This window comes from Pan troglodytes, chromosome 6, assembly GCF_028858775.2.
Source record: "Pan troglodytes isolate AG18354 chromosome 6, NHGRI_mPanTro3-v2.0_pri, whole genome shotgun sequence".
Classification (NCBI taxonomy): Eukaryota; Metazoa; Chordata; class Mammalia; order Primates; family Hominidae; genus Pan; species Pan troglodytes.
Genome location: NC_072404.2, coordinates 50,491,789 through 50,512,792, shown reverse-complemented (window position 1 = coordinate 50,512,792; position 21,004 = coordinate 50,491,789). Strand labels below are relative to the sequence as shown.

The window sequence follows — 21,004 nt, the reverse complement described above, 5'->3', positions numbered from 1 at the left end:
ACACAAGAACAGGTGGCAGGGTCCTGGATGCCCATGGGAGCTTCCAGAAGGGAAGCACCAGGCTCACTTGTCTCTACCTGTCGTCCTTAGAACTATCACAGATGAAGTCTTAAGATCTGAACTCTAGGCTCTCCCCATGTATCAGGTGGACATCCTAGAAAAACTTTGGTTATTGTGCTCTGGGAAAGGATGGGGGGAAAACCTTGTCCTGCTCAACACTTGCCTAATGAGACTGGCCACTAACTGCAATACTTTTGGAGAGTTCCCCTGCCCCTCATCACTCTCTGTAGGCTCAGCTGTACCCTCAGCTGCCTCTCCCTGCCTCCACATCCCCAAACTCTATAGTATGGTTTTCTTCTCTTATAGTATTCAGTTGTTAGCAACTGAGAAGGGGGCATCAACCACCCAAAAGCACCACCCCTCCCAGCCACTGCTCACTGGCAGATGGGCAGCACTTCTCCTTGATGCCCGGGTACTGACTTGTTTTCCCTGCCCACAAATATTTCTTGCCAAGTAAGGAAAAGAAATAAGGAGCCCTTGTATAAGGCAGGCATTAGTGGTGCTGGGAGATTTGCTCAAATAGGGCTAGCCTGGTTCTTTTTCTTGTGTATTTGTTTTTTAGCCTCCCAAAGCAGGGAGAAAGCACCTAGTATTTGAGGAGGTATAAGTAAAGTGACAACGTACACTCAGAAAGGCCAATAGGGCCCATGAGGCATGACCTAAGGAACACTGCACCCTTTCCCGTGTGCGGGTAAAGCACCCGCCTTACCTGATATGCCCTGATGAGCGACTGCACTGCCAGGTGGTCCTCCACGAGCTTGTCCACGTTGGGCTGTGCTTCTACCAGGGACTGTGCATGGGCCACAGCAGCCAGGGAGCCTCGGCTCAGGGGAAGGGGACTCTGGTAGGCAGTGCCCGGTGGGGCTCCGGCATTCGTGTTGCGAAAAAAAATGTCCCATGACTAAAGACAAAGAAGGTACAGGGTTACCTCACTGCTCCCCTAAGTCCAGGATGCATCTGTGGCCACAGAGAACTGCTCTCTGCAGGCAAGGCAAGTCTACCATAGGCTGGCTGAGCCTGCTTCCTCCTGGACAGTGGGGTCTCTGTCTGTTCCCAAACGGTGGGTTTCTCTCAGCATTCAGGCTCCCTGCTTTCCACAACTTTTGTCTTCGGGATGCACTTTCTGACCCCCACAGCTATAACACAGATGCCCTGTGGCCGCCTTCCATCAACACACATAACCCAAAGGCCCAATGCCAACAGCTCTCCTCAGTTCCTATTCACTGGGCCTGGGGACAGACTCAGGATGTAGGTCAACAGAGACACTTACTGTCTCAGCCTTCTCCCCAGGCCCCAGCACCTGGGAGGTGATCTCTTGACCTTCTGTCTATAGGTCTGCAAACTCTACCAGTTTTTCTGTGGGATACCAGATGCTCACACCCCAACAAACACCTCCCTCAAGGCCCCAAGGGCTCAGCACAACCTGTGAAGAGCCCAGGGTCACCTTGCTCATGTCCTTTCACTTCCCTGGGAACAAAGTGGAACCTGATCCTTTGTAAGAGGCAGCACTAACCCCACAGAGAAATAATATCACTGCTACCTCAGGAGAAACTCAGGAGCTAAGAGCTCAAAGTGTGGGGTCAGAGATGGAAATTCAAATCTGATCTCTGTGTCAGGGATCAAAATTCAAATTCAAGAGGTAGGCTCTTAGTGAGTTACCTTTCTGTGCTGTTTTCTCGTCTATGAGGAGAGAAATATATGCATTCTTCATGGGTATGCTGTAAAGACTACCCTAGTTAAAGGCATTAGCACACAGTCTAATACTTCACAAAGTCAGGTGTTAGTTATCAGTTTGAATTTCCTTAGAAAAACTATAAACTAATTTACTTATATTCCTACTATTTTTGGCTATTCCATGTCTGAATTATTTGATTTACAATTTGCAGATACTGTGAACTGTAATGGTTTATTCATCTCATACAAAGATGCAAGTTTTTAAAATATTTAAGAGATCAGACATACTAAGACTTCACAAAAGTTCATTGTAAAAAGAAAAGAAAAGCACAATTAAACATCAGTTTATTTTAATTTTTTTGAGATGAAGTCTCGCTCTGTTGCCCAGGCAGTGTGGTGGCATGATCTTGGCTCACTGCAACCTCCACCTCCCGGGTTCAAGTGATTCTCCTGCCTCAGCCTCCTGAGCAGCTGGGATTACAGGAGCACGCCACCAGGCTTGTAATTTTTGTATTTTTAGTAGAGATGGGGTTTTATCATGTTGGCCAGGCTGGTCTCAAACTCTTGACCTCAAGTGATCCACTTGCTTTGGCCTCCCAAAGTGTTGGGATTACAGGCGTAAGCCATTGCGCCTGGCAAAACATCAGTTTAAAAAAAAAATAGAAACATTGTTTTTCTTTTCTGCAATACATTTTCCAGCCTCTAAAATTCTTCCATCAATAAACTCTGATAAGACTGTCTTGAAAAACTTGGAGAGGCAAGGCAAAACTTTATGAGATCTTTGCATTCTCCTTCTAACAAGATGCCACCCAGATGTGCTCCTTGTCTGGGACATGGCTGGATATCAAATGGGTCTGTCTGAGTCTGGAGACCAGAAGGTAGAGATGGCTACAGAATCCAGTATGCTGGTCCTTAAGGTCTTCTGTTTTTTTCAGACAGGTTATTTTATAATGCTGGCTAGGGCACAGATGTACGTCACTCAGATGGTCCCACTACCAAGAGCACTGCTATATACTGCTGCTAGACACAAACTAGAAAAGACACAATGATAATGCACAGGCCTGGACCATCTGCCTCATGCAGGGGAGTCTGATCTCTCAGTGAAATCTGTTTTTGAGGGGAGTTTTGTGGAATACTTTTTTTTTCCTTCCCTTTTTCTTTTTTGTAGAATATTTAAAACATTCTATAATAAGCATGTATTTTTTGGTATTCAGAAAAAATAATTTAAAGAAAACAACCACCAGAGATGTGACTGCACAGTATTGTGAACATACTAAAAACCACTGTAGCTGGGTGTAGTAGCATGTGCCTGTAGTCCCAGTCACTTGGGAAGCAGAGGCAGGAGGATCACTTAAGCCTAGGAATTCAAGGCTGGCCTGGGCAATACAGCAAGATCCCATCTGTTAAAAACAAAACTCCACTGAATGGTACACTTAAAAATGACCTTTTTTTTTTTTTTTTTAAAAGAAACAGGGTCTTGCTCTGTTGCCCAAACTGGTCTCAAACTCCCAGCCTCAAGCAATCCTCCTGCCTCAGTCTCCCAAAGTGATGGGAATCCAGTTGTGAGTCACCAGGACCAGGCCAAATAATTACATTTATGTTATGTGAATTATATTTAAAAAAATTTTTTTTTTTTTTTGAGACAGAGTCTAGCTCTCTTGCCCAGGCTGGAGTGCAGTAGTGCAATCTCGGCTCATTGCAACCTCTGCCTCCTGGGTTCAAGCGATTCTCCTGCCTCAGCCTCCCGAGTAGCTGGGATTACAGGCGCCTGCCACCACGCCCAGCTAATTTTTGTATTTTTAGTAGAGACAGGGTTTCACTGTGTTGGCCAGGCTGGTCTCGAACTCCTGACCTTGTGATCCACCCGCCTTGGCCTCCCAAAGTGCTGGGATTACATGCGTAAGCCACTGCACCTGGCCTTTAAAATGTTTTTACACATCAAACTATTTGAGGTTTTATGGTTTTTACCTTTCTGGTTAATTTCTGGTGTATTGTCTGATGTAGAAGACAGATTTGGGGTTCTCTTCTGGCACCTCCCACAAAACCTGTTACAGAAGCATCTTATACAAATGTAACCCAACAATCGGGAACATGAAAAAAGGCTGCAAACTTTCCTTTTCTTTCTTTTTTATTTTTTGAGACAGGGTCTGGCTCTGCTGCCCAGGCTGGAGTAGACTGGCACGATCTTGGCTCAATGTAACCCCCACCTCCGGGGCTCAAGTGATTCTCCTGCTTCAGCCTCCTGAGTAGCTGGGACCACAGGCATGCACCACCACGCATGGCTAATTTTTTTACTAAATATTTTTTTGTGGAGATGAGGTTTCACCATGTTGCCCAAGTTGTTCTTGAACTTCTGAGCTCAACTGATCTGCCCGTCTCAGCCTCCCAAAGTGCTAGGATTATAGGCATGAGCCACCATGCTGGGCCTAAACTTTCCTTTTCAACAGATGCTATCAAAATGTTTGCTAAAGAAACCCAGGGTGAGGCGGAGCTTGCAGTGAGCCGAGATCGCGCCACTGCACTCCAGCCTGGGCGACAGAGCGAGACTCCGTCTCAAAAAAAAAAAAAAAAAAAAAAAAAAAAAAAAGAAACCCAGGGTTTGGAATCTCCAAAGAGATTCTCACCTTCCTCCATTAAATCGGTTCTCATGAAAACTCAGTGTTCTCCTCCAACATGAGAAAAGGCAGTATTTCCACCAGAGGAAAAAACTGACTTACTCTTAGGAGAGAAAACAGAGGATGTCTCAGCATCAACTCCCTAGGCAAAGTAAAGGCTGCCTCCCACTCAGTCCATGACTGGTTCTGTCAAGGACACAGGGATCTAAAAGGTGGCTGTGCACAAATACACTGGACACCCTCAGGTACTTCTGACTTCATGGAGCTTTTCCAGCAGGACTGAGAGCTCCATACATTCTAGAAGCAGAGATGACTGGGGACCACATGCATTGGACATCCATCTTCATTGTGAAAGCAGGGATGACCAATGACTGCACTTCTTGGCCTCTACCCAGGCCTCCAATAACTGAGGACCTGACCTAAAAGGAGAAACCCCTTGAATACAGCAGGAAACTGAGCAGGAGTCAGTCTGGCTGTATCCCACCCCTGCACAGCAAGAACCAACAGCAAGCTACCACTGTCACGTAAAACCTAATCAGGCCGGGCGCAGTGGCTCATGCCTGTAATCCCAGCACTTTGGGAGGCCAAGGTGGGTGGGTCACCTGAGATCAGGAGTTCGAGACCAGCCTGGCCAACATAGTGAAACCCCGTCTCTACTAAAAATACAAAAATTAGCTGGGTGTGGTGGTGCAGGCCTGTAGTCCCAGCTACTTGGGAGGCTGGGGCATGAGAATCGCTTGAACCTGGGAGGCAGAGGTTGCAGTGAGCTGAGATCGCGCCATTGTATTCCAGCCTGGGCGACAGAGTGAGACCCTGTTTCCAAAAAAAAAAAAAAAGAAAAAAAGAAAAAAAAAAAAGGAAGAAAAAGGCTGGGCTTGGTGGCTCATGCTTGTAATCCCAGCACTTTGGGAGGCTGAGGCGGGCGGATCACGAGGTTAGGAGATCGAGACCATCCTGGCTAACATGGTGAAACCCTGTCTCTACTAAAAAAAAAAAAATACAAAAACTAGCTGGGGGTGGTGGTGTGTGCCTATAATCCCAGCTACTCAGGAGGCTGAGGCAGGACAATCGCTTGAACCAGGGAGTCAGAGGTTGCAGTGAGCTGAGATCATGCCATTGCACTCCAGCTTGGCGACAGAGCGAGACTCTGTCTCAAAGAAAAAAAAAAAAACCCACAAAAAACCTAATCAAAATTTTTCTTTACCCCAAACTTGCTCCAGTGCTAGAATGTCTACCCTCACACCATGTGACCCGCACCCCAAGTCTAGCTGTAGACACTTACTTAGTTCCCTGGGGCCACAACAGGTTCATGGATAGGGCATGACCCTCAAACCCAGTAAGTACTGGAGAACAGCACAACCCAAACTTTATTAAACCCCTAAAACATATTTTCTTCTATTTCGTAAAACCCATTAAGTGTCCAGAAACACAGGGCAAAGTCACCCAAGAGCAAGACCTTAGATCAAGAGTCTCTCCAGCTGTACAGACAGCCTCCTTTATCCTAGGGGACAATATCCACTTTTGGATCCAGAGCCAAAAGTCATAGCAAAATCACAAGTTTACTTCTTTTCAATAAAATTAGCTTTGAATAACAATTAAAATAGTAAAACAAAACAAAACAAAAAAAACCCACCAATAGCAGCAGGGATAGGTATAGCTAACTTTTACTGAGGCTCTCTGTGGGCTTTTCCAACTTACTTAGAGCACCTGGAATGTCAATCATATTCCCACTGGAGAGATGTGGGCTCAGGCAGAATTTACACACAGCAGTCACCAGGCAGGGTATTAATAAGGTTAACTGAGTAATAGCAGAGCGACACTTAAAGAACTCTGGTCACTCTAGTAACAGTGCCTCTTACCCTAGCTTAACCTTGCCAAAGAGAGCTGGGAGCTTCTGGGCTCAACAATAAAATGAAAGGAATTTCCAGCCACTGATGCCTGGGATCACAAGGTCAGGGTCAAGGTCAGCTCTCTGGTCCTGAGCCACAAAGGCTGCAGGACTCCTTCCAGCCTAGGCCCTGGAGACAGGGCGATCATGATCATCGGGCCTCCACTCTCTGACCTTCTTTTGTGCTTGGAATACAACTCCAGGTGATTTTCAATTGGCTGAGGATAACTGCACAGACGGAAATTCAGCTCATGCTGGAGGCAGTCAGAAAAAAACTGGTTCATACCGGTACTGCTGAGCTGCTGGGAATCCCCGGGAAAGAAAATGCTGGGAATGCAACTTCTGCAGCCTTTCCCTTATTCATCTTACACCATGCATCCCACTTCACTCTCCAGTCGGCTCAGTTCCCACACCACTGGGGGAGCACCCTGCCCCACCTTCAGACAAAGAGCCCATTCTGTCTCCAGGACTGGGTGAGCCCCCACACCCAACAACAGCAAGCCCTCTTTGCGCCAAGACCTGGAGGTATACTAAAAGGTTTTTGAATTGAGTGATAGAATGTTTTGTATCGAGTGTAGTGACTGCACACATTTGGCAAAACCTACTGCACTAAACACTTAAAACAAGTGAATTTTAATATATGTAAGTTAAACCTCAAAAAAGTTTATTTATTCAAAAAGGCTTTGAAAATGAAGGTCATTATTTGGCCTGCAGGCTTCACCTCCCAACAGATGTGGCAGCAGGAAGCCAGACCTGCCCAAGTACCAGAGCTCCCAGCCACGCACTGGCCCCACCCCTCCCTGTATGAGTCACCAATGGGGCCACTTCCTTCCTGGTGGGGCCCAGATGCCACAGTCCATCCCCCACTCTCTTTCCACCTCCCTGTTGTCCTGCAACCCTGTATCTCTCTAACATCTTCCACTCCCCAAGGAGATACCTCTTCTCCAGCTCCTTAAACTACCCACCCCTGCCTCATCCTCTGAACACCTGAATCTGGATCTGCCTTCCATAACCCCTGGCTTTAGGTTCCAGGGGACCTGAAGAGCCCTCCCTGTCCACTTGCTCCCATGCCCCAGCATCATGCTCCTTCCTTCCCGCAGGCCTAGCAGCTACCCTTCTTTCCATGGGATGTTTGTCCTCTCCCTTCACATGGTCGCTTAGCTTTGTCACTATCTGGGAGAGGGTTTCCCCTTCTGATACTCCCAGCCCTTACTGTACACTCATCTCAACCTGAGATCTCTCACCTGCTGTCTGTCCCCATCCTGGGGGATAAATCAAGACTAGGCTGAGTCATTGACCACCCAGCCCCTTCAAAAAGAAGAGAAAGCTTCTGGAAGAGAGAGTCAAAGCATGTCCCATCTAATTCCCATGGAGCACGAAGAGACACCTGGAAGGGATAGAAGCCCACTCACTGAAAGGTGGCACCTGGTGGCTGATGGCTCACTGAGAACCTGAGCTGAGTCAGGCAACCTCAGCTCTCTTACTGAGTGAGAAAAATAAGCCTGTTGGTTTAAGCTGCCTAAGCTGCATTTTCCCTTTCTTCCAGCCAAATTTATTCCTAATTATCCCTTGCTGTTGCCTGGATGTCCCGGAATTGCAGTCTGATGTAGGCAGGGGCAGTGACTTCTACTTCTAGAAACATTCCAAGTGACAAAGCAGAAGTGAAAAGGAGAAAGCACAGTAATGGGGAAAATCAGACTTGAGAATACACAATCTAATAGCATGCTACCATCAAACACACTGAAGACCTAAGTTTCCTATAATAGAAATAGTTTTTCACTCATGAGAAATGGAGGCAGTCAGACTTTGGCTTCTTTATGAAGTAAGTGTGGTATTTGGGCCTTACTTTAGTACTTGGCTCAGGGCGGTGACATGGACTTCTGAGTCACAATGACGTACGCGGGTGTGCCCAGCTCCACACCCAAGTTGCAACCCATCACTAGGGTTATTCATCTCTCTAATCTCTTAATTGGCTTCTGCACAACTAATAATGTAAGGAAAATATCTGTCCCCTTGCCTTGCCTCAAATATACAGTTACACACAGTTAATTCTCTGACCACCAATGACAATGTCACTGTTAAGGGGAAAAAGGTTAAAATGTTAAGGTAAGTGGGCAAGGTTGTAAATGACATTCAAGGGGCAGGAAGCTGCCAGAAGGAGTGAGGGGTCCTGGGCCAGGGGAGGGGTGCGGGAAAGCACTCACTCCCAGAAGGCCAACTTCTGAGCCCTGCAAGGGGCTATGGGATTCTGATGAAGTTCTTACCACACATAAACATTTTCCTAAGAGTGTCAGATGTGTGCAGGATGTACCATGTCAAAAAATGAATACCATTTTTTTTTTTTTGAGACAGAGTCTGGCTCTATCGCCCGGGCTGGAGTGCAGTGGCGTGATCTTGGCTCACTGCAACCACCCCCCAACCCCCATCCCAGTTTCAAGTGATTCTCCTGCCTCAGCCTCCCCAGTAGCTGGGATTACAGGCACCGCCATCGTGTCTGGTTAATTTTTGTATTTTTAGTAGAGACGGGATTTCACCATGGTGGCCAGGCTGGTCTCAAACTCCTGAACTCAGGTGATCCACCCACCTCAGCCTCCCAAAAGGGCTGGGATTACAGGTGTGAGGCACGATGCTGAGCCAATGAATACCATTATTTCTAAAAATCCAATAATTCTCATTCAATTCAACAAATATCTATTAACTATATGTGGCATACTGTAAGGTTTGTGAACAGGAAGATGACTAAAATGAGCTTCTTACTCTTAACAAGAATAAGAAAAACCAGTAAACGTGTAAATTCACAGAATGGATCCAAGTGCTGAGAAACGAAGAGTAAGACAAGTGGGATGGGAGAGGAAAGCAAGGATGCTCTGAGGAGGGGCCCACGGTCTGAGCCCTAAAGGCAAGGTAAGGCCTGCAGAGCCTGAGGAGGAGAGAGAAGACATTTGGCCAAAGAGAATAGACAACGGGAGCACCTGGCCAGTGCCTGTCCACCATGTGCTGAGACTCATGGTACTGCCACATGCAGGGTGTACAGATGGTTAAGAAACCAGGCTGGGCAGGTGAGCTGGGACCAGGCTGCAGGTGAGTGAAAAAGAATATGGGAGATTAAGGAGAAAACCACTAACCACCCCCAAGAGGAACAAGCACCTGACCAGGGTAATGGCTGACTTTTGCCACCAAATGGCATCAGAGGGAGGGGTGGTTCGCAGGCAGGGAGCTTGTGTGCCCCCCCACCCCACTCACAGCCAACTTCCCATGAGTGGGTTTAAGATCATCAACTTGTTGCTGAGATGACTTAAACATGATAGATTTCAGCGGTAAATAATTTTTACATTCTGGATGAAATGAAACCAGACCTCCTATTTAATTTTAGGTAACTAAAAGCACTTAGCTGTAATAAATGAAGCTCTGTTTTCCAAGTCAAAAGTCATTGCTCCCCAAGCTCCCACAAACTCAGAATTCTATGCAACCATAATGCACTTTCCTCACAGTGACCAGTGCTCTTTCTTCAAAGGAAGCTCTTGAAAGGCTGGAAACAGTATCCTCAGTGCTCTCTGCATGTGGCAGCTGCTCACCTAACCTTTACTGAATTAAATTCAGATGATATTCAGCCTCCTTTCTGAGGGAGCAGCCTGACAGGTATGGGGTTCCACCCTGGGAGAGTCTGAGTCCAGGGCTGCCCCTTACTGCAGCAGAGGCGTTGACCTTAGCAGGTGCCACTCCTAACCAAGGAGCACTTGTCTGTTCCCACATATCGGCAGCTACAGGCAGCAGACTCTGCCCTTCCTGAGTCAGCAGTTGGGAGTCTTGAGGGCCAAGCTCCCTGCCAGTCCTTGGTTGTGAGGTTTCCAATAGGTAGGGCTTCCTATTTCTGAGGGTGGCAAATATATCATCTGACATCCCTTCCCCCAGCAGTAGCTGACACCCATCGTCATGCAGGATGGTGCTCTACAGCCCCCCAGTGCCCACTCACAGACCAGTAGGACTGACTGTGGCCACCTCCTGGGTCCCCAGGTCCTAGGTCTGCCTCCCATGAACTGCATGAGGATTCGGGAAGTTGCTTCAGCTCTCTGGCCTGTTTTCTTGTCTGTAAAAGTCCCAAACACAGGCTATTTAAGATGATGGCCCTGCATTTGCAGCTTTTTAAAATTTATAAAGTCCGGCCAGGTGTAGTGGCTCACGCCTGCAATCCCAGCATTCTGGGAGGCTGAGGCGGGCAGATCATGAGGTCAGGAGATTGAGACCATCCTGGCCAACATGGTGAAACTCCATCTCTACTAAAAATACAAAAATTCGCTGGGCGTGGTGGTGCGTGCCCGTAATCCCCATTACTCAGGAGGCTGAGGCAGGAGAATAGCTTGAATCAGGGAGTCGGAGGTTGCAGTGGGCCGAGATCGTGCCACTGCACTCCAGCCTGGAGACAGAGCGAGACTCCATCTCGAAAAAAAAAAAAATATATAAAGTCCTTGCACATATACTTGCATTTGTTCAAGAAGTTGATGAGGAACATGAGGAGAGTGTTACAACTTAGCCCAAGCTCTATGACTACGGGTGGCTCTGGACTGATGAGCCCACTTCCTCTCATCTATCCATAGCCCCTACGGACGCCACTCCAGCTGCCCTCCCTACTCCACCTCAGCCACAGAACAAGCCCAGCCCACCCACGTAGCTACCCTTGGTCACCACATTACTGCCACCTTGTCTAAATAATCCGGGGCGCGGGTGGGGCAGGCTCCGGTCTCCTTGCTGCATGGAGCCACACCCATGCTCAAAGGCCGTCGCACAGCTGATAAGTTGATGAGGCCCAGCACTATCCACACAACCTCACTTACTAAGTTCTGACACTGACAATGCTTTTTAATTGCTATAAATATGAACTACAGGGCACCATGTAACCAAGGAACACCGGCATATGGCTCTTCTTTCAGCTCATTCTAATCCAGCCAAGCTGATAAAAAGTCAGCTGCTGGGCACCATGTGACCAGCCAGCCTGGAGTTCAGCCGGCGCTGCTGTAAGGGGCAGGCCTCCCATCCCGGCCTCAGTGTAGACCAACAACTCATTCTTTTCCTGCACACAAGACAGGGCAGGCCTGCATGACCTCTACCACTCCTTCTAATGCTGCCCAGGAAATGGCCCTAAACGTGTGGGCCAGAGCTTTTCCTGAAAATATCCTAAGAACAAGATTTAAAACCCATATGTGTGACTACCCTGAATGTCCAAACAGGGTACTCCCTATTGGGGAGACTTGTGGATGGAATGCCCACCTCCAGAGCCTTCAGCAAATGATTCATGCTGTTGGGCTAAGCACAAGTCTCCAAAGAAAATGTGCAGATGGTAGAGCTGCACTCTGGACCCTCCATCAATGCAGGCCTTGCTCAGACCTTGCCCAGGCCAGAGTACCACCTACCACCATTCTGCCTATGAAGCAAAAACAAGGTAGGGCACTGTGATCCAGGCCTGGTGACCTGCCACTACAAACTGTTTATACTGAGGCCAGTTAAGAATGGGCTTCTATTTAGGTATTCTTCAATTAAGGAAACCACATGCTCCATTATAGCAATGCTTAGTCATTATAGGTGACAGAATATTTCTAAACAATCTCTATTATCTTCTCTCTGTACAGGTGTGTAAATAAAACATCAATAAACTTCCAAGATTAGCAAAGAACAGCTGCTTCAGCTCTGCCCTATGGAATCTACTGATATCAGAATGATATTTGCTGGGACTCTGCACTAGACTAAAGGTGGCTGCTCTATCAGGTCATTATGAAAAGGGCTGTGGAGGGCTGTCCAGTGGCCATGCCTTTTCCTCTCCCCAAATGGATGTCCCTAAGGGTTGTCTGTGACTTGCTCTAACCAAGGTAATGGGGTGGGGAGTAGCAGTGTACGGTCTGGACCTAGGCCTCAAAAGCCCCACAGCCTTTCTTTTCCCTGTCTGGAGCTACTCTGGGACTTTGTGCAGGAATCGCTCCGGCCTACTGGAGGATGGCAGGGCCCAGTGAACAGCCAGCACAAACTGCCAGACACATCAGAGGCCTTCATGGCTTCTAGCCTGGTGTGAGCCTCAGCTCCAAGGGAGCTGGCAGTGGGAGGAGTGGGGAAACCTAGCCAACCCACAGAGTCATGACACATGCTACACTGGTGCCAAGTTTTGAGGTGGTTTGTTATACAAACATTCATGGAAACCAGACTTTTTACTGCATGAAAAGATGACATCCAAGATACTGTGACCCCTTTCTCACGCAGTCTTTCTGACATCCCTCAGGAAATGAGAACGCTTCAAACTACCCAGATCTGCACACAATGGCACATTTTATCAGCTCTCAGAATTGCAACTCTCAAGGAGGTGAGGAAGACCCACAGTCTGGGGTCACCTGTGGTCATCTGGTTGAGGCCTCATCTGTCCTCAATAATTATGCAACCCTATTTGGGGGAACCCCAGCCCAGCTACACAAAGCATCTGCTCCAGGGTTTCAGACGGAATACCACGTGACTGACCACTCAAAGAGAGGGTTCTAAAGGCTATCTCCTCACCTCACGATCCAATCATGGATGCGAAGAGATATGAGAATCCCAAAGTCCTCAAACCTCCCTCCAAGGGAGTCTTGGATGGGGAGGGGAGCCAGAGAACAGTAACCTAGAGACTAAACAGACTATTTTTTAATAACATGATGACTTCATCTAAAAAACTGGCACTAACCTTTTAGTAATTTCTCACCACCACCCAGCTTCAGACTGTGCGGGGAAGCTGAGCCTGCCTCTGACTTACAAAGCATGGCTCTTTCATTTCCTCAAAGGCAAGCACCTGTGGCCACCTGTGCTACAGAATGGAACTCACTGGAACAATTTGCTCCTTTTTACTCTTGGAGTCTACTTTCCCATTGAGGTTTTTTTTTTTTTTTTTTTTGACACAGAGTCTCGCTCTGTTGCCCAGGCTAGAGTGCAGTGGCTCAATCTTGGCTCACTACAAGCTCCGCCTCCCAGGTTCACGCCATTCTCCCGCCTCAGCTTCCCAAGTAGCTGGGACTACAGGGGTGCGCCACCATGCCCGGCTAATTTTTTGTATTTTTAGTACAGACAGGGTTTCACCATGTTAGCCAGGATGGTCTCGATCTCCTGACCTCGTGATCTGCCCACCTCAGCCTCCCAAAGTGCTGGGATTACAGGCGTGAGCCACTGTGCCTGGCCCCATTAAGGTATTTTTGATCTCTCTCCCCTTTCAATTTCTGATATTAAACAAATTTTTTTTTTCTTAAAGTACAGTACAAAAGGATAATCATTAAAAACATCCACCAGGCGGATCATGAGGTCAGGAGATTGAGACCATCCTGGCTAACATGGCGAAACCCCGTCTCTACTAAAAATACAAAAAATTAGCCAGGCGTGGTGGCACGCGCCTATGGTCCCAGCTACTTGGGAGACTGAGGCAGGTGAATCACTTGAACCCAGGGAGGCGGAGGTTGCAGTGAGCCGAGATCGTGCCATTGCACTCTAGCCTGCGTGACAGAGCGAAAGTCCATCTCAAAACAACAATAACAACAACAAAAAAAACATCCACCAGGCACAGTGGCTCACGCCTGTAATCCCACCACTTTAGGAGGCAAGGCAGGAGGACGGCTTGAAGCCAGGAGTTTGAGACCAGCCTGGGCAAAAAAATAAGACCCTGTCTCTATAAAAAATATAAAATATTAGTCAGGCATGGTGGTGTGCACCTGTACTCCCAGCTACTCAGGAAGCTGAGGTGTGGGGGAGTGGCGGGGGAGTGGATTACTTGAGCCCAGAAGTTTGAGGCTACTATCATGGTGCCACTGCACTCCAGTATGGGTAATGGAGACCCTGTCTCAAAAAGAAGAGCTCCAAAAGATGCAGTGATCCTCATTTAGAGTAAGCCTCTCTCCTCCCACCAGCCTCAGTGACCTCATATGCCTGCTGTCCTGGCCTCAGTCCCTCCTGCTCCTGGGGATCCCAACTCCTCCTGCACCACATCCTCAAACTTGCTCTCCTTCTACCTGCTGAGGGGTCCATGCTCCCACAGCACATAACAAAATCAACAAACACCTCTTGGTTTGATCTTGGAACCTCTCCATTTACTTCATAATCCAAATTTTTGGTTTTTTCTTGCTGCGTCTGGCTCCTGGCCCTGAAGCTTGCATCCATCATCCTGCTGAGTGACCGTGAGCCCCTGTTGGGCTCCTTCACAGCACAACATAATGCACTTCCCTTCAGAAGCTCAGTGGGTTCTATTAGAATTCCAAATGTTTTTATTTATTTATTTTTCTTTTTAAGGGCCGGGGGAGAGAGGAGACAGAAAGGAAAGAGGGAAGGGGGCGGAGAAGGGGAGAGAGAGAGAGAAAAGAGAGCTAGAATTTTAACTGTTGTTTAAACTTATTTAATCATCCTGCTAGGATAACAGGGCAAGACTGCTTTTCCTCTTGCAGCCGCCACTCAGCACAAGCTTCGAACACAGCTGTCATGAGCTGCAAACTACCACACAAGTGAGGGTGTTGCTTCATGTTTCCTGTTGTTTCAAAGAGGTTATAATTTTATCACCCTAAATAAACCATAAATGCAAACTGCTTAAGAGTGAAATACTGTGCTAAAGTTGGAGAAGGCGCACTCAGTCAGTTTAGCTGATTTAACACAAAAAGCCACAAGTGCTGAGATTACTCTTAACATGTGAAGTTAAAGATTATCAAGTGGCGGGGGGGAGGGTGGTAGGAGAGTGAGGGTTGAAAAATTACCTATTGGGTACAATGTTCATTATCTGGGTGATGGGTACACTAGAAACCCAATTCCCACCATTACTTAATGTACCCATGTTACAAACCCACACATGTACCTCCTGAATCTTCAAAAACAAAAAATCATCAAGGGGTAACTTCAAAGCTCATCGCTGAAACCCCATTTACGTAGACCATGCAGTTTATGTATACAGTCAGCCCTCCGTATCTGTGGGTTCTGCATCCATGGATTCAACCAAACGTGGATTGAAAATAGTTGGTTAAAAAACTGCCTGTACTGAACATGTACACTTTTTTTTTCCTGTTATTATTCTCTAAACCAGGGATCCCCAACCCCCGGGCCACAGACCAGTACTGGTCAGTGGCCTGTTTGGAACTGGGTTGCATAGCAGGAAGTGAGCGGCAAGCGAGCATTACCACCTGAGCTCCACCTCCTGTCACATCAGCGGGGGCATTAGATTCTCATGGGAGAGCCAACTGGATTGTGAGCTGTGCATGCAAGGGATCTAAGTTCACTCCTTATGAGAATCTAACTAATGCCTGATGTGAGGTGGAACAGTTTTACTGCAAAGCCATCCTCCCCTGATCCCTCAGTCCATGGAAAAATTGTCTTCCATGAAACTGGTCCCTGGTGCCAAAGGAGTTGGGGACTGCTGCCACAAACAATGAAGTATAACAACTATCTGCATAGCATTTACCTTGTATTAGGTATTACAAGTAATCTAGAGATGATTTAAAGTATATGGGAGAACGTGCATAGTTTATATTTCATTTTATACAAGGGACATGAGCATCCTTGGATTTTAGTATCCTCAGTGTGCCCTGGAACCAATCCCCCACAGATACCAAGGAATGACTACATGCATTTCTGATAAGTCATTCATAAATCAAACATAAAAGATTAAAATACTCAAAATGCATTCCAACCACCCAACTGGCATTGCCTAAAGTGCCTTGTGAATTATTCCCAGAAATAAATAACTTGAGTGGCACCAAAGTGTTCTGCAGATTTTTCAACACAGCTGTTCCTTGTCACGTGAACATATCAGATCTTATGAGCACATCAGACTTCCACATACCCACTGTGGGAAGCCCCTTCACCGCACATGCAGCGGCTAGGAGGGTAACTTGGAGCAGGGCTCCTGCCATGGGAGGAGCCCCAGGCCAGGACACAACCATGGGTACCATAGTCCTATTTTTCAAAGTGAGGCCAAGGCAGTTTCAACACTGCAGAGTGAAAAGGCCCATAACACTGCATAATGGGACAGTGTGTGTATCTGTGCTTTTCCTCCACTTAGTTTCACTCATAGAAAATACCAGTACTGTGTTTCATAAGCATGAAAGGAGGAAGCAGAACGGTGTTGACAGATGAGCAGCGATGCCAGACTTAGCAGCAGGCCAACAGCCTGCACCTGTAATCTGAACGCATAGAGACCCTCCCTCCTGCAGCGACCACATGTACACACTTTAGGAGCTGACACGTGAAAAGTGCAAGAAGAAAAAACCATCAAGAAACAGGCATCAGGCCGGGCATGATGGCTCATGCCCATAATCCCAGAACTTTGGGAGGCCGAGGCGGGCGGATCACCTGAGGTCGGGAGTTCAAGACCAGCCTGGCCAACATGGTGAAACCCCGTCTTTATTAAAAATACAAAAATTAGCCAGGCATGATGGGGCACGTCTGTAATCCTAGCTAGCTGGGAGACTGAGGTACGAGAATTGCTTGAACCCAGGAAGCGGAAGTTGCAGAGAGCCGAGACTGCGCCACTGCACTCCAGACTTGGTGACAGAGCGAGACTCGTCTCAAAAAAAAAAAAAAAAGAAAAAGAAAAAGAAAAGAAAAGAAATGGGCATCAGTTAACAAGAACAGGGAGGCAGGCTTTAGGCAGGTGGGCAGGGCAGAGGAAGGCACAGAGCAGAGGAAGAGCCCTGAGGTACAAAGCAAGCTGTGAGAAAGCCAAATGGCCAGGAGGGCCTAGAAGAAAAGCAGGGCCAATGATGGCACCCTCAAGGCAGCTGCTGAAGGCACTGTTGGGAGAAGAACAACAGGCCCCAGCTCCTTCCACTCCCTCAGGACCTAATCCTGGCTCTTCCTCAGCAGGGCCAGAACCTGGCAGATGCATCACAAGGAACTCAACACCATGCTACAGCTGTAGGTGGGCACCTGTCCCTACAAAACAAAATGAGATCAACACCCAGACTCATGGGGGCTTAGCAGTTCTCAATTACCTGTTTGTCTTAAACATTAACAAGGATAACTTAGCTCTGACTGTGTCTTAAAGACATAAATAAAGATGTCATCATTTGATGTGACCTCAAATATGGTGAGACCCTAATGAGGAGGGTTTCATAGGCTGACAGCCCAGGCCACCACTGAAGGCTCTTAAGAGGGGTCAGTGAGGAGCACAAATGCCAGACTAGAACAGAGACGAAAGTCTAGGACAGGACCAAAGGTAGGAACAAAAGGGAGATGGCAGATGGGCCCACCACAGAGACAGACCCAGGTCAGCTAGTTAACCGGATTCTGTTCTGGGGAGCGGACTTACGGTAAAAAAGGTACTTGCAGCTCTGATTTGCTAAAATATTTTACCACAAATATAATTTTCACATCAGTTAAGCATTTTAAGAATAGAAGTTTTTTTTAAGAGGCTGGGTGTGGTGGCTCACAACTGTAATCCCAGCACTTTGGGAGGCCAAGCTGGGAGGATTGCTTGAGCCCAGGAGTTCAAGACCAGTCTGGACAACATAAAGAGACTCCATCTCTATTTACATTTTTAAATTTTTTTAAAAAGCTTTCTATTTTATTTTTAATAGAGACAAGGTCTCGCCTTGTCCAGGCTGGTCCCAAACTCCTGGACTCAAGTAATCCTCCTGCCTCAGCCTCCCAAAGTATCAGGATTACAGGCATGGCTCCTACTTATATTAAAAAAAGTTTTTAATTAAAAAATAAATAAAATTAAAAATAAGGAATACAACAACCAATTATAAAGTGTAAAACCAAATGTAAAAAAAAGTAAAATAAAAATTAAAAAACAAAACAAAACAAAATGTAAAAGGGCAGCTTTAAGAGAAGAGTAAATATTTAAACATGGACTGAGAAAAAATTCTATTAGAGAATTAGCCTGTTAATTTTATTGGGTGTGGTTATGAAAACAATTACTTAACAGTTAGTTACACTGATGCATTTATGCCAGAAATGACACAGGTCTGGAATTTGCCTTAAAATACTCCAGTGTCTACTCCTCAAACCCCAAATAAACCAACAAATAAAAAAGTCACTGGGGTAGGGAATAGATTTTTAAGACAGCTGTTGAAGCTGCGTGACCAGTCTCCTCATTAGGTTTATCATCTACTCTTCTCTCTACTGTTATGTATGCTTGGAAACACTATAAAACACAGATTTAAAAATAACAATGGGGCTGGGTGCAGTGGCTCACACCTGTAATCCCAGCACTTTGGGAGGCTGAGGTGGGCAGACTGATTGAGGTCAGGAGTTTGAGACCAGCCTGGCCAACATGGTGAAACCCCGTCTCTACTAAAAATACAAAAATTAGCCGGGCGTGGTGGCGCGTATCCGTAATCCTGGCTACTCGGGAGGCTGAGGCACGAGAATCACTTGAACCAGGAGGTGGAGGTTGCAGTGAGCTGAGATCACCTCACTGCACTGCAGCCTGGGTGACAGAGTGAGACTCCATTTCAAAAAAATAAATAAAATAAATAAAAATAAAAACAACAATGGGAAAGTAGTGCCAAAGGGCAGGAGAGGAAGACGTTGAGTTTGTTCCTTTTCTGCTGTATGAGTTTAGTCCTTGCAGCCCCCCATAAGCTCTCTGAAAATAAGTACGGAATCTGACCTCAGGACATTTCTGATATTTAAACAGAAGATGAGATAGATGATCTATCTAAATCCTACAGCACTTCTAATTTTATTATCTCTATTTAAACTATTATTATCTCTATTTAAACTATGTGATCTAAAATAAGAGCACAAATAAAGTGAAATACCTCTAAGGCTATGGATCCTAAACTTTCATGGGTGACAGATGCTTTGAAATTTGGACAGAAGTTATGGATTATCTCCCTTGAAAAACATGCACATGGCCAGGCGCCATGGCTCACGCCTGTAATCCCAGCACTCTGGGAGGCCAAGGCAGGCGGATCACGAGGCCAGGAGTTCAAGATCAGCCCGACTAACATGGTGAAACCCCGTCTCTACTAAAAATACAAAAATTAGCCGGGCGTGCTGGCACAGGCCTGTAATCCCAGCTACTCAGGAGGCTGAGGCAGGAGAATCGCTTGAGCCTCGGAGGTGGAGGTTGCAGTGAGCTGAGATCGCACCACTGCACTCCAGTCTGAGCGACAGAGTGAGACTCTGTCTCAAAAACAAAACAAAAAAACAAACAAACAAAAAAACATGCACACACCACATACTGGGCCCAATTCAACTTAAAGAGGACCCACCTTGCCATCTGGGATGGCAGAGGAGTGATGAAGTCCGTGCTGGATGACAACCGGGATTGCTGGAGGGCATGCCCACTTTTAACCATCCTGTCCCCTCCCCTCTACAAGCAGGGAGGGGCAGAGCATGCATGTGATTCCCACACTGTGCCCCCTGGAGACTCCCAGCAACAGAAGCAGGCATAAAGACATAAAGCCACCATGCCCCCACAAAAACCATCTTCAAAAGCTTCCAGCAGGAGCAGCTATGATGGCAACAGGCCCAGTGTCCACAGCACTGTGGCCACACTGTTCACAGAGTGCACCTTTTACCCATGAATCACTGAGGACCAAACCTTCACAAGGACATGCAGTCTCAGCCAGGTGCTCTTTACCTTTCAGACACTAGGCACTGTCATTTAGGAGCTACTGACTCCAAATCCTAACATCACTGAAAACAACTTGGTTGGTTCCAAGAAAAGGTTATGTTTGAGAAAAGGAAGGCAAAAGAATAGGCCTGGGCACATAATAGTCCTTGATTCTGAAACCTCAGGGCTCAGTTTTATTCTAGATATAATCTGCAGGTGTAGGGGTGTGTGTGTGTGTGTGTGTGTGTGTGTGTGTGTGTGTGTGTGTGTGTGTAGGGGTGTGTGTGTGTGAAATCTGCCACAATCTGCAACCACAGTCTTCAGTAACATCCATGACATCACATCAAAAGCAGGGGCCAGTTTCACAGAGCACTTCTTCTGGGCAATTTGTTTACAGACTAGGGAAATAAACTACAGATTTCTTACAGAAAACCAGGTCTCACCTTGCCCAGTAAGCAAGGCTGCTCCCAGGTTGCCATGGAAACAGGGAAGGACTGGGCTAGATCTGGGCAATAAGGCTGAGACAAAGTGGCATTCCTGAAAAAATGGGACCTGGTGGCCCAGCAGTCATGGGAATATACCCGCCCCCCACCTTCTTTTAAATTTTAGAGACAGGGTCTCCCTCTGTTGCCCAGGATGGAGTGCAGTGGCACCATCACAGCGCACTGTAACCTCGAATTCCTGGGCTTCAGCAATCCTCCCACCTCAGCCTGTGGAGTAGCTAGAACTGCAGGCATGTGCCACCACACCTAGCTAAATTAAAAAAAAAAATTCGTAAGTGTCACTAATACTTAAAGGGAAAGCTTGTTTACAGGAGCCCAGTGGAAGCAGACTTCCTTTTGGTGATAAGCCCCCAAGATTCAAGAGTAGGAAAAAAGCCAAATTCACAGTGAAGATAAGCAATGTTGGCTAGGCACCGCCTCCGAGCTGAGTGCCTTGCTCATGCTACCTCCTTTCATTCTCCCAACCACCTACAGATGAGGCACAGGAGCTTAGAAACGCTGGGACCTACCCTCTTATTACTATACTACACTGTCTTCCCAATTCCTTCAGGAGGCTGGCTGCTTTCCCTGAAAATCAAGGAATGGTTATCAAAACCTATAAATATTTATTGGCTCAAAACAGAATAAAGGAATTCTGTCACAAGGCATGACATGGCCAGGCGTGGTGGATCATACCTGTAATCCCAGCACTTTGGGAGGCCAAGGTGGGTGGATCACT

General features: G+C 46.9%; 1 protein-coding gene across 8 annotated transcripts in view; it reads right to left on the bottom strand.

Moving 5' to 3' along the window:
- The window catches only part of OGDH (oxoglutarate dehydrogenase), a 102,943-nt gene that overhangs the window by 62,452 nt on the left and 19,487 nt on the right, over positions 1–21,004 (bottom strand). For all 8 annotated transcript variants that reach the window (XM_016957411.3, XM_009453006.3, XM_009453005.3 and 5 more), the window contains one exon: positions 770–961. In XM_016957411.3, the coding sequence (XP_016812900.1) occupies positions 770–961 (192 nt within the window). The remainder of the gene's footprint in view (positions 1–769; positions 962–21,004) is intronic.